The 14,454-nt window shown below is 32.7% G+C and overlaps 2 protein-coding genes across 4 annotated transcripts; one reads left to right on the forward strand and one right to left on the reverse strand.

Moving 5' to 3' along the window:
• Positions 1–2,905: 2,905 nt before the first annotated feature.
• LOC122600419 (60S ribosomal protein L38) lies at positions 2,906–5,047 on the reverse strand. 2 transcript variants are annotated; one of them, XM_043773131.1, is made up of 3 exons: positions 4,939–5,047; positions 3,954–4,137; positions 2,906–3,194 (listed from the first exon to the last, which is right to left on the reverse strand). In XM_043773131.1, exons 1-3 carry the CDS (start codon positions 4,939–4,941, stop codon positions 3,172–3,174), a joined length of 210 nt encoding a protein of 69 aa, XP_043629066.1. In that variant the 5' UTR covers positions 4,942–5,047; the 3' UTR covers positions 2,906–3,171. The 2 variants fall into 2 exon arrangements, with proteins under 2 accessions (XP_043629066.1, XP_043629065.1); XM_043773130.1 differs by lacking the exon at positions 4,939–5,047 and having other exon boundaries at positions 3,954–4,143.
• Positions 5,048–6,545: 1,498 nt separating this feature from the next.
• Positions 6,546–13,932, forward strand: LOC122600974 (transcription initiation factor TFIID subunit 5). 2 transcript variants are annotated; one of them, XM_043773754.1, is made up of 20 exons: positions 6,546–6,726; positions 7,447–7,641; positions 8,665–8,746; positions 8,833–8,911; positions 9,001–9,098; positions 9,182–9,238; positions 9,405–9,492; positions 9,591–9,700; positions 9,985–10,092; positions 10,316–10,467; positions 10,536–10,646; positions 10,726–10,795; positions 10,883–10,919; positions 11,049–11,210; positions 11,285–11,361; positions 12,080–12,196; positions 12,273–12,538; positions 13,092–13,187; positions 13,281–13,356; positions 13,667–13,932. In XM_043773754.1, the coding sequence occupies exons 2-20, from the start codon at positions 7,478–7,480 to the stop codon at positions 13,718–13,720; spliced, it is 2,004 nt and encodes a 667-aa protein (XP_043629689.1). In that variant the 5' UTR covers positions 6,546–6,726; positions 7,447–7,477; the 3' UTR covers positions 13,721–13,932. The 2 variants fall into 2 exon arrangements, with proteins under 2 accessions (XP_043629689.1, XP_043629690.1); XM_043773755.1 differs by having other exon boundaries at positions 7,453–7,641.
• The last annotated feature ends 522 nt before the right edge of the window (positions 13,933–14,454 follow it).

The raw sequence follows: 14,454 nt of genomic DNA on the forward strand, positions 1-14,454 counted from the left end.
GTTTTATCACTCGAATCGAATCATGTTTATTCCACCATTAATTACTTGTAATATAATCTTTACATAAAACTAGTGTGATTTACTTGTAATACAAATGAATCCATATCCAAACATATGTCATTAGTATGGCTATGGTAGTTTAATCTTATATGCCATCACTCGTGAAGATAAATTAAGGACTTTTTACGTTATAAACTCTCATTTTAGATGCACCAATAATTAAACTTAGGCCCATGCTTATGGCACTTTTGCCTCGTGTCCGACGCCCCCCATCATGAAGACGTTGCTAGCAGCAGCTGCGTCTGCAGTTGCGTTTTTGCCTCTCCTCCGGTTTTAGACGCAACTATTGAAGGGGGAAGAAGAAAAATAATGGATGGATGGTGGAAGAAGTGGAGGTTATAAGGAGGGGGTGTTCTTGGTGCATCTAGAAGATAGGGGAACTAATGAATAGTGTTAGACGTGAGTTAGAAGTGAGTTAATATAAAGAGAAGCCTAATTACAGCATCTCTTTTTATGTTTGCCGTGTGGAATGTGGATACACAACTCCTAAACATAAAGTAAAGACTTTTACGAGTATGTTATAAACAACGTTTAAGATGCACTACTAATTAAACTTATATACATATAAATTTGATATTTTTGTATTTATTGTGTGGACGTGGATCTTAATCCCAAATTGGTTGTTTAAAATGAAAATACAAAACGATTATATGTGTCCATATATATCCGACATAGATGTGATATCATTTTCATTTTCATTCTATATAAATAAATACTCGTACTATAATAAGTAGAGTTACTCTTCTACGGAATGCTAACAGTACTACCCAACCGTTTCTAGTTTCTTCTAGGTCTTTGACTTATTTATTCGTCTAATACAATATTTCTTTCGAAACTTGCATTTTTTTATGTGATTTTTTTTAATGCTTTTATTTTACTCTTACTCTTAAATTATACGTGTGCCTGGAAACCAAGAACTTCAAAAAACCCTTATTAATCCACCTTCACAAATGTGAGAAGTGAGACTCAAACCTAGGTACATCCTCACAAGGTCAAAGACCTTACCAATCAACCACCAAACTCATATGTGGTCTCTACACCCACCCAGCAGAATGTCATCGCAGTAGTTCATAAGGAAAACCCTCGGATAGATCGCCAATCGGCACGACATCTACACCCCCATTTGGGGTAAAACATGCTCCCCTTTATATTCGAACCCTGATGACACTAGGCTATCAACCCATTGGCTTATGTGATTCTTATTTGTGTGTTAAAGATAAATCTTCCATTAATGGTATAACTATTTTAAATGAATTTACAGTTCACAACATGTAATTGTGTCGGGAATTTAGATCTCATGAAATGTCTCTTTAACCATAATACCACATAATATACATTTCTTCATGTTAGCAATAACTAGTTATTATACCTGCACGTTATTACGGATAATGTTTTTTACGTGTTTAAAGTTTAGATACAAACAATATATAGTAGTATAAGTATAATACAATTTTTTGAACCCGGATTTTAGAAAAAGAAACCGATGATGTAATATAAATAATAAAGAAAATAAAACGTATAAAAAAATAAGAATGGTTGGAATGACATTCTAACGACAGTGATATAATAGTATCTTGTTTTAAATATTAAGCGTAATGATAGTGAAAATTGTTATATATTAAAAAAGATATTAAAAGCCATTATAGCCAATTAGCCATTATATATAATGAAAAGAGAGAAATTATCAAAACCAAATGCTTGAAAGTAATACTACATGTGTGAAAGTTGTTTGATATAAACATAAGAACCTAAAAGTTTGGTATTAAATATTTAAAAGCGAAAACTTTATGGGGAAAAAGTTAAAAATAAAAACTCTAAGGGGGTAAAAAGTGGCAAAAGTTATGTTAAAACCTTAAAGGTAAAATTGTTAAAAAATTTAGGGTTTAAAATGAACATTGACAAAGGTTAAAAAGGTGTTGTACCTTAAGCTTCAAGACTTGTATATCGGTTTTTAGTATATATAATAATAAATTGATTATCCAATTTATATTATTACAGCATATTGAGAGTAGCCCTTGAGACTGTTTAGGAAAACTTTGAGAGTAAGCCTTATAATGTGATGTGTTTTAATTGAATAAAAGTTAGTTTATTTTTTAATTGTGTAAATTTTAGAAATAAAAAATCATTTCATTAGTTTTGACAAAAAGTAGTGTTACACAAATAAGGCGTCTTGGGTCGTCCCAAGTGACTATCATATGAATATCCGTTGATGATGGGTGTGATACAATCATACAAACTGACACCATATATATACAAATTTACACTCTCCGATAATATCTGTAATTTTGTGGCTAAAAAAAGCACTCACCGATATGGGTGATGGGGTTAGGATGAGTGATGGTGGCGTAAGTGATGGGTGGTAAAGATTGATACAATAAAAATGATAATGAAAACGAAGATGGCATAAATGCTTTTTGTCGACAACAACTTTTTTTTTAATGAAGATACTTAAAACTTTGCAATAATAATGTAAGAATCTCAAATGATTAAGATCAACAACCTTAAAGACCATATTCTGTCTTAAGAGCATTTTTAAAATCTTGCAAATCTGATTATTCTGCCTCTAAAAGAATCAAAATAAGCTTTACAATAAATGAATGCCCCACTAATTATAAAGCCTGGTTAGCAACTTATTACAGAAATGTCGTGGAATTTATCAAGTCAGTTTTTTAATACACTATGTAATGATTGTTCAACCACCATACAACACAGCCTAACTAACCCAACCCAACTAACCTAACATCCATTTTTATATAACTAACATAATATGTCTCTACTCTCTAGCAACAAGGTCACTTTCAACCGAGCACAACCATAATAGTCGACAATTAACAGAAACCCCGGATAACAAATTTCAGACCATGATTTAACAAATATTAAATATCTTCATGTTCAACAATGCATTTCAATCCATCCAAATCAAAGTTAACATCAACAAAGTAAAATCAAAATTAAACACTACCACTACAACTACATGTCTGCTATACCAAACAAAACAAACATAAACTGACCATGTAGCAATATATGGAAATTCAATAGCATACCAACATCCTTTTGATAACTTCAAACTGGGTAAAGGTTATTGACCCGACACTTTCAGAAAGATACAGCTTAAAGGTCTTGAACGCTCAAACCTGCATTAAAAATGTTAAAGACAACTTATTAAGATTTAAGTTAATTCATGTTTATTGGTTCATTCAGGAACCCATTAACCATCATAAGAAAAAATATCAAAGCAGAGAAAATGCTAATGGTTCATTATGTGACAAGATACTAACTTTTTTTTGGTTCAACATTACTTTACCTGGGATTTCAAAGAAATGAACAAAGATTGAAAGAAAGCTATGTATGAATATTATAACTTATGTTTAGCATCATCTAGTTGATAATAATCACAGTCCTTCACATGTTTCAGGTCATAACTAAATTACTAATCAACACTCAAGTTTTTTTAATCTAGAGTACAACTTTATGCCAACGTAGACTTGAATAAACTATAAAAAAAGATGTAAATCTACACCTATATATAACTCTATAAGTGTCTGATTGGTTGACCATTCTGCAACTGTATCGATGTTTGGTATAAAAAACTGCACCTTTTATATACCATTATCAATAAATGGCATATATACACAGTATAGATACCATCTCAAAGACTTAGATACAGATCAAACACTAAGGACCAAACAATAATGACTACATGGTTCAATTCTAGAAGAATAAGCATCACAAAGCCTGCATTAGCTAAAGCGTTAAGAATGCTTATTGACCCTACTAGATTAAAGTTGAGTTCAAACTATTTTGTATATTCTGTGTTGTCTAAAGTGGCGTATTTCCTACTGGAATAAGATTATAAGAAACATCTATCTGTAAAGCAATAGACATATACAAACCTGGTGGAAGAGATTGCTTCAACTTATCAGCTTTCTCCTTGTCAAAGACACACAAGGTGTAGAGGTACTTTGAGCAGCGAACCTTAAACTTGACTGCATCCTTGCTCCTTTTGATCTTCACAGAGCGTGCATCCTTCCTTCTTGCCGTCAGAAGGAAATCCTTAATCTCGTGAATTTGCTTCGGCTGCATCATTACAAACAACAGAATTTAAAATTTAGGACCAATACTGTTAGCCACCTGTCGGTACTTAGAAACCAATTAAAAGAAAACAAAGAACAAATTGTTAGACCAACATTAACACCATACAAATCCTGATGAATTTTGTCAGACTCCACTGTAGTCATGCCACTCAAAACGAAATCTTTTAGATATAAAATGACAATCAACGAGCCAAGACTGTATACGAGTAGATGGATTGCCAACACAAGAAACATACTATGAAAAGTTAAAACTACATTACACATTTAAAACTTGTCCGATCATTGAACATTGTGCCAAAACAAAAATTTCAATGGCAACAAACTTTTATTTTTATAGTACCTAAAATAAATCACATTTTAAACATTTATACAGCTTGATAACACTACAAACCAGCTAGTATGAGTATCACTTTAATATAGTCTCAGACTATAATTATACATAAAAACATACTCATAATGTATAGTTATATCTGCTAAACTCACTTTCAAAATACTTAACAAACTTAAAAATCTTTAAAATATTTTATCCTATGGAGGTTCTATCCATACAAGTTTTTTTAAAAGATAGAAAAAAACTAAGACATTAAAATCTCTAGACTTAAACTTAGTACAAATATATACATATCAAGTTCATGATTCCTAAAGTTTAAATGGGTGTCATCATAACTAATAAAAATGATGTCATAAAGAAACTTAAAATCAAAACACCCAGCATAGCAGATCATCATGAACAATATAAAACAAACAAACAAGGGGAAAGAAGATGTGGAGATTGAGAAAATACCATTTTTCTTTCTGAAGGTGGAAGAGGGACGGCAGCTCAAGTGAGAAAATAACAAACCCTAGTGTTGTGAAGTTATATACATTCACTTATTGTGAATATGGGCTTATCGATAGATACATGCTCGGGACTAACGAACTGACTTGTATGGGCTTATACATATGGTCTACTTTTTCTTAAACCGATAACCAAATTAATGAAATTGTTTTATGTTTTATAATATTGTAAAAATTGGAAAGTATTTTCCATTTCTTAAAAGTATATCATAATTCTACTAAATTAAAAATACTATTTTCATTTTTTCATAAAATTAGTAAACATACTTGAAGAAGGGAGGACGCAAAGCGGGCAAATGAAAATTGGGATCTTTAAAATTTGGAGATGGTAAATGTGGAAACGATAAATAGTATCTTTAAACTTCCATTAGAAAATTAGAAAACCGTAAAACTATGACTTGATCGTGTTTGTTATTTTTCATGTTTTTTGAAGAACAGTTATGGAAATCGAAAGATGTTTTGTAGTAACTGAACACACCTCACATTTGTTTTGGTTTGGATTTTTCATACCAAAAAACATATTTAAAGAACTGAATCGAACTAAAATATACACTTCTTAATTTATTTTAAGCTTATGTTATATTAATATTATTATTACTAAAATTCTAGTTGTGGAATGTACATAATGAATGATTTCATCGCCAATAGAGATGGGTCCTCCCATTCTTAGAGTGGGGAAAAATATCAAGATGACGAACTTCAACTCACTCAGCGTACGCAACTAAAGGTAACAACAATCATCTTTATTGACCATCGGGTAAGGGGGTATGGGTATAAGTGGTGTAATATAACATATTAGTTGGTGGTGGTTTATAAGTAATTAAAAATTATATTCTTGTAAATAATTTAATTGATTATGTATTTTAAATTGGTATATACTGTATATAAAAATGTCATGTTAAATTGGTATATACTGTATATAAAAATGTCACATGACACATTAGGTAGTGTCATTTTTTGTGTTTTATATAAAGTAAACTACTTTTTTCGAAACACAATCCAAAATAACCATAACAGACACACTGGTTTAATTCAATTTTTTGTAAGGAAATTTTTTAACGTATTTATGTTTGTTTATTAATACCACTTTACCACATCATTACTTTTTTAAATTGCGTAAAAAAACAACAAAGTTTGACACAAAAGTTGCTATAGGTACAATAAATCATGTAGTTAGGAGTCATGTAGTTAGAAATTTCAATTCTCCCAAATTTCACCAATCATATCTCTTCAACTCAATTTATTCTTTCAACCCTCCCAATATAATTCTTAGACATTCATCACTTTTTCAACCCTTTCAAACTTTTTTATTTTACTATTCTTCTAATTTAATCAAACATTTATAATAAAAACTTAAAACATTTGATTAAAATAAACATTACTTTCATTTATTTATAAATTTATATAAATAACAATGATAATAATATACTCGTAACAAATATATTACTTGAAGGTACTTTTTTATAAACATAAAAGTAGATGGTCCAAATTGAAAAATATAGATACATAATAAAAGTCTTATCTATGAAAAAAAATATATCCGCCCAAATTCTGTTTTTTTTTGGGTTTAGTATACAGTATTCTACTGTTAAAAAGAAGGCTTAAATAACGAAAAGCCGAGGGGGGTATTTGAGCAAGCAAAAAACTTTGGTTGTTGATGATAGAGAGCTTGAAACGATTATAACTGCTTTGCATTTGTAAATCCGACCACTCAGTCGGATCCGACCCGAGACTGGTAAACCCTAATTCCCTCCCTAAATTGAGCCCTAATTTTAACTGTGACCTAAATTACAACCTACTTTTCAATTTGTTACTGTTAATTCATAATAATTAGTTAGGTTAAAATTTTTAGCTACTTATTATTATTATTTTACTACGGTGGTTAAAACTGTTGAAAGAAAGTGCTTCAGTAGTAACCACTCCCTGTAGGCCTATAATTTTTAGCCTCAATAGAATATGTATCATTGTTTTAGAAAGGTTTTTGATTGTTAGCCTTTTGTATTTCTTAGGACTTTTTTGGGTATACGTGTCGAGGGGCGAGATTCGGGTAGGAACAACGTAAAAACGGTTAGAAGGATGATGCATTTTACGTTTTACTCCTGACACGCTCCCCCGATGCAGTTGATACATTGATCAACTGCACATCGTCATACGGAATTTTTATTTACTGAACTGAAATGATGACGTATTTTTACTTACAAAAAGAATATGAATTTGCGCTAATTTTCTGAACGAATGAGATAGTTATGATCCAATTGCTATTGTTATTAGTCTGCATTATGTGTTCAGGTGCGAATATATTAGTATATCTAGAAATATAGGACTCAAAAGATTAAGTGCGTGTTAGAAAATATGAATAAAGTTAGGGATTTAGCTTGTTAGACGTTTCTTTTTTTTCCCCCCTTACTGATAGGAGTTTATTTTGATACAAGTTTGGATTTTGATTTGTTTTAAGTTTCAGTAAAAGAAACAGAAACAAGTCGGAGATGGAAGATTTGGATAAAGCGGTTGTTACATATTTAAAGAAAAAGGGATTTACACAAACTGAACAGATTTTTCAGCAAGAACAGCAAACGATTAACAACAACAATGCTACTGATGCTTCTCTTTTGGATCCAGATCTTACTAAACAAATCCTCACCTTTTCCCAGTACATTCTTTCCCCCTCTCTTTACATTGTTCCTTACCATTATTATTATTAACGAATTATCTGTGGTTTATAGTATGTTATTCTTCTTTGATGCTTACCAAAATATTATATATTTTGATAATTGTTATCAACTTATCATTGTCATTCTGAATTTGCTTACTATTTTCTCATTTCGAATTTATTGGAACACTTGAATGATGCATAAATCTTGCGTTTTGAGGTTCCAAATAGAATGGTTTTTAATTCTTTCTCATTTTTTAACGCGGAGATACTACGTAAATATTATCATTGTTTACAACTCCATTTGTTATAGAAATGAGAATATGTAGATATTTGCTGCAAATATAACGCTAGTATTGTTTGTTGTATAGTCAATTTCTTTGCATATAAATGTGTAAACATCAAAATAAACATGCTGTTAAGCTCTTCTTCTTGTTCTTTTTTATTTATATGAGCCATTTATCATGCACTTGCTGGTGTAGTAGTTTGAAGAGAATCTAACGTGAATACGTGATGAATAATGCTGTTTACCAAGAAAATTAGCCTATATTCAATTAAAGTAGAATGGTACCCGCACAATGTGGTGGCCCCAAACATGTTGTGGAATAATTTTAAATCCGCTATTGTGGCCTGGCTTGATGATGATGATTCTCGTTGTTGATATAGTATAGTGAATAATATCCATATCATTTATACCCCCCCCCCCCCCCCTCCCCCCATTTAATTAATTTTAAAATTTCAATCCTCTCTATTCTTACCCCCACTTCACACTTTCTCTTTCTTAAAAAGTCTAAGAGTCAACCTCTTCAAAAGACCCTTCCCTCCATTATATAGTGTAGTTATTTCTAACTCCATGAATTGTGTTTCTGTATTTCGTATTATATACTTCTCGAATGATGAAAATGTGGAAACCAAGTGCATTTCATTCTATGGTTTATGTTTGTGCAAGTCTCTAGTTATTTTTAATACTTATTCCACTGGTATTCTTGCGTTCTCTATCTAATTAAGGCTTGTACTTTTCAGGTCAGAAAATATCCCTGCACTGTACCAGGATGGGTACAGCAAGTTGAGGGCATGGACTTATGGCTCACTAGATCTGTACAAGGTGTCCATAATTGCTTCGTATTTTCTATTCAGTATTGTTTCGTACATTTGTTCTATTTATTTATGTTACAATGTTTATCAATGCAGCATGAATTGCTTCGTGTTCTGTATCCAGTATTTATTCACTGTTTCATGGATCTCATAGCAAAAGGCCATCTTCAAGAAGGTAGCCATATTATACATTCTTTAAATACACAACATAACATATCCATATACTAATTAAAGTTTTCAATTCAAACTTAAACTGGATTTTAGCTCGAGCATTTTTCAGTAGTTTCCGTGAAGATCATGAGATGATGCATTCACGTGACCTCATAAAATTGGAAGGTGTTCTTTCTCCGTCTCATCTGGAGGTGAATAATCATAAGCCTTTAATTCTAAACTATGTGAAGTATCAGCACTTTGCCTGAATACCTCATCTTTTGTGAGTATGCAGGAGATGGAGTTTGCTCACTCTTTAAGGCAGAGCAAAGTGAGCATAAAGATATGCCAGGTTAGCTTTTGATCTTTGTTTTCGCTAGATGATTATTATGCTCACTTATATCAAAATCTGCTGAATAACTGATGTAATCATGTAAATATTTATGGTTACAACAATACAATCTACTAAAAAAGGGCAAGTTAAATAGCTAGCATTAATTTTTATTGTCCTTATGCAGTATTCTTACGAGATTCTTCTGCAATATCTACACAAGACACAGTTGATTACAATGCTAGGTATTATCAATGAGCATATTGATTTTCAAGGTCAGTTTTAGATACAATCTGATGTATACTTTATCATGCATTCCGGAGTAGAGTGTGCTCTTAAGCTCATTTTGAACTCATTTTTGTTGCTTTTTCAGTTTCTCCGGGACAGCCTAGCTCAGTTTCTGATGATGCTGAAGCCTTTTCACTTGTTGGTAGTGGTCAAGATGCTGCTAATTTAATAAATCAGAAAGAAATACATTGGGGGGTTAGTTATTGTGAACTCTGGTCTGCCTTTCTGTTGTTAACGTTTACTTTTAACTTAGTTTCATTGTGTGTCTTTGTTAATCATACTCTTGACACTTCTTACTATCTTCAGATGCTAGGTTTAACAGTATTGATTTATTTGACATCTGACTCAAATTTCAAAATAATTTAGTAGTATCATTGACTCTTATTGATACAAAATTAAATATGGAAAATAAGAAGAAAGAAACCAATTAGTTAAAATTTAAACCTGGTAACGAAAATTGACCCCACTAAGCTTTGCAGTTGCTTGAGGATTCGTTAGAAGATCGGCTTGATAAAGCAGGAGGGTTGCTCTCAGATTCAGAGAAGGCAGACGGAGATGCCAAGGAAGTGGAGTTGGATGAGAATAAGGTAACATTATATGATGTTCTTGCAGAAAAGTTTATTTTCAGGTGATTATTACCTAAACGGATAAACTTGTATGATGTTCCCAGGGTAAAGGTCACTTACTTGATGTGCCTATTGTTAATTTTTAGAATTTATTTATCACTTTTTACTTTTTATTTTTTTTTAATAAATAAAAACTGTGCACATCAATCATCTATGGTTCTTTTGGAATGTTTTTATTATTCAGAAGAAATCTACAGATGGTGGAAAGCAAGGTGGGCCACTCAAGAAGTTAAAGAAGGATAAAGTTGCTGGTGGTGCAGGGAAAGGTGCTCGAGGGGAGGGTGACAAGGCAGCTGCTGCACCACGTGTCAAACCTGAGCTTGCATTACCAACAATGTATGTATGAGATTCTTTAGGGAGTATGTTATCTTATTTTGTTTTATGTATCTTTATTTTTATCTCAGATCAGCAGACGTTGAGAATTCAATTCTGGAAGACCTTCGTAATCGTGTACAATTGAGCAGTTCAACACTTCCTTCAGTTTGTTTCTACACATTTATCAACACACATAACGGGTATGTATGTGTCCTTTTTCACCAAGTGTTTTGGGGCTGCTTTGTGCTCAAGTGTTTAATTCATGTCAATCTTTTTCAGATTAAACTGTACATCTATATCCCATGATGGATCATTAGTTGCTGGAGGATTCTCAGATTCATCTCTCAAGGTCCTTTTTCCTCACTAATATTGTTTTTTGATGCAAGTGCAGTCTCTGTTAATCTTCTGATTTGTAAACTTCTCTGTTGTATGCCAGGTTTGGGATGTTGCAAAACTTGGGCGTATGGGTAGTTGTAAGTCATCCAACTTGTTATTCCCGTTGTTTAATATTACATTATCCTGTATTTTGAATTTATGGAATACAAAAACCACCTCTTCATGCCATATGACAAATCTGAGCTGTTAAAATTTGGTGGTGTCAGCTATGCAGAATGAAATTGATCCGGCTCTAAGTGAAAACAATGTTGGATCAAATGGTGGAAAAAGACCTTACACATTGTATCAGGGTCATTCTGGACCTGTTTATTCCGCTTCATTTAGTCCAATGGGGGATTTTCTTCTATCATCTTCATCAGATTCAACAAGTATGTTATTTGAATGCTTTTCTATCCACATCTGTAAATTGAAGTGCCTACTTATGGTTTATGATCTACTGCAGTAAGATTATGGAGCACAAAGTTTAATGCAAACGTTGTCTGCTACAAGGGTCACAATTACCCTGTATGGGATGTGCAGGTAGAAAGCATTCTTATAGAAAAGTTATAACTCAAAATTGCTACATAGAAAATATATACAAATTGCATACACATGTATGATCATATGTCTGCTACAAGTGTCACAATTTCCCTGTATATGGGATGTTCTGCAAAAATCATTCGTTCATTAAATTTTAACACACAATTGCTACATAGAAAATAGATACAATTTGCGTACACATGTATAAAGATGGAAGGATAAATGATTCTAATTTCAGATGTTGTGCACATGTTTATTTTTTAAGAAGGGTGCAAGACACATCCGTTTGCAATTTCAAAAAGCAGAATCTGATTTCATTTTATGGGTATGTTTGGCAAAGGGTTTTTTAGGGGCTTTAAAAAAAAAAAACCCGTTCTGGAAAAAAGCTTTGTTTGGATATGCTATTGAAAAAGATAGCCCCGGTCCTGACCTAAAAGTCTTTAAAATAAAAGCACTAGAAAGAAGGTTAAGATAAAGCCACAGCTTCTAGCTCCAACACCAAGCCACAACTCCAGTTCCATCCACTTTTGCCAAACCTACATATTTCTGCAACAGTTTTGCCTCTATAAACACAACAAAATAGGATTTTTCGTTTTATTGTTGCTTGGACCTTTTCTTTTTAGTAACATATGAAATTGATCGCAGAAATCCAACTTATGGAGAACTATCTTTGTCATTTTATTTCTTTATATTTTCCCCTTTGTAAAACTGTGTACAGTTTAGTCCAGTTGGGCATTATTTTGCAAGTGCATCTCATGACAGAACAGCAAGGGTTTGGTCAATGGATAGAGTACAGCCCTTAAGGATACTAGCAGGACATCTATCTGATGTTGATGTGAGTTATATTTGCATCATTCTAAATTATGGTTCTCTCTAAAAATCATTGGTATAAAGTGGATTCTTTTGGGCAGTGTGTACAGTGGCATATGAACTGCAATTACCTTGCAACTGGATCCAGTGACAAGACTATCCGCATGTGGGATGTGCAAACTGGGAATTGCATGCGGATTTTCATTGGTCATAGAAGTTCAATCTTATCATTGGCGATGTCACCTGATGGTAGATATCTGGCATCTGGTGATGAGGATGGAACCATAATGATGTGGGATGTTTCGAATGGTCGTTGCATCACTCCTCTCGTGGGCCATACATCCTGTGTCTGGTCACTTGCTTTCAGGTAAGATCTCTATTCTATTTTTTAGCCCAAAACAGATAAATTGGGGTCAATCCGGGCTTTCGTTAGTGTTGATTATTTGGATTTTCATGGGGGAAGCATCATCTTCAAATTGGCCCAAATGGGATAAAAGGGTCAAAACATGTTCAATGGGTTGTATTGACTGCTTATTCTTTCAATTTTCTTCTTTGAGTTTATAAATAGTTAAAGTTTAAGATATGATTAAAAGGTGTACTTTAAAAGTACTTACATATTTGGGATGATAAGACTATTGTTTTTAGCTTTTAGTATACTTTTGACCCATATCGCCTTTGTAATTGCTTTAATACTTTTCAAGAATACGATTATTGCTTTAGCAATGAATAGTACATCTTGCAATGAATAATATATCTTTTAATCACATTTTCTAGGATCGTTATTATAAAGTTCAAAAGAAAATGAAAAAAACTATGCTTCAGGCACGCTTAACATATCCCGCCCATTTCCCACCTATAGCTAATGCTGTTTGTACTATTTAAGATGTGAGATGAATATTCTTTCGAAATAATGTTTTCAGCTGTGAGGGCTCGCTTCTTGCATCTGGTTCCGCTGATTCAACTGTCAAGTTATGGGATGTAAACGCAAGCGCAAAACAGCCAAAAACAGAAGAAAGGTAAGCTCTCACCGTCATTTGCTCCCACTTGGGTCATTTATTTTCACTTGTGTATATTGTAGAATGACATCTAATGTAATTTTGTTTATTTAGTAAAAGTGGTAATACAAATAGACTCAGATCGCTGAAGACTCTACCGACCAAGTCCACCCCAGTTTATTCTTTACGGGTATAACACACATGTACTTAATTAACTTTGTGAGATCACATCCCTTTCCCTGCCTCATGAAAATGTGTACCAATGATTATCTTGACATTTGTTTCCAAGAGCTATGTATAATACATCAATTTGGTATCTTTCTCCCAAATACATCAATTTGGTATAATACATCAATTTGGTATCTTTCTAGTATGTATAATGAAAATTTAAGTAAGATGGGCCGTGCTCTTAAATCTGTGCACATTTTTATGGGATTGGGAAGTCGGTGGATTTCTTTGATGTCTTGGTTGAGGTGCTTATTTTTTCTTGTTTCTGACAGTTTTCGCGAAGGAATCTTCTTTTTGCTGCTGGAGCACTTTCGGCAAATGTGTAAAATGGCGATTTTAGAGGATCTTATATTTATCTTGTAGTTAAATCGTAACCAACCTTAATAGTAGTGATCAATGTCGAATTCCTAACTAGTTACAGCGTAGAAGGTTTTTCAAGTAAAGTGTTTTTTCTCTTTTCTATTTTAGAAAAATAGTGGACCCACTATTAAAATTGGACATTTTTCTCCATCGCTATAAACCCACGACTTTTTAGTAATGATCACTTTTGTAAGTTCTTTCTAAATTTCAATTGCTCATTCAAGAGCGGGTCAGCTTGTAATGATATTTACTACTTTTGTGTCAAAAGGTCCTCATTTCTTATCTGAAAAAGCAGAACATGGTAGACTGTATGAGGCAAATAGTGAGAAATAAGATGTTATTCTGTTATGCATACTTACGGTGACGCTGAACTTATTTCTTAGAATAATCCGGATTGTTGTGTATACTACTCAGTTTTGCAAAGATTGATCAATGTCTTTAAATCTAGATTTGTTGAGGCGGTCACAAAGAATAGCGTGTCCAGCTGATGAGTTTTAGTAGGCTTTGTAAATTGTAATGTAATGAACTGTTAATGTTTGTTTACAATTTCACTGCCATCCAAAATAGCTTTGTCACTATGGAGCAGGGGACTAGCTAGCTTGACCATATAATAATAATAATAACCATGGTCTTCAGATGTTTAGCTGAAAGGTTCTATAATTGATAACTAACACTGTCTACTTTAATAAATTTCTGTTAA

The sequence above is a fragment of the Erigeron canadensis genome, chromosome 5 (genome assembly GCF_010389155.1).
Source record: "Erigeron canadensis isolate Cc75 chromosome 5, C_canadensis_v1, whole genome shotgun sequence".
NCBI lineage: Eukaryota > Viridiplantae > Streptophyta > Magnoliopsida > Asterales > Asteraceae > Erigeron > Erigeron canadensis.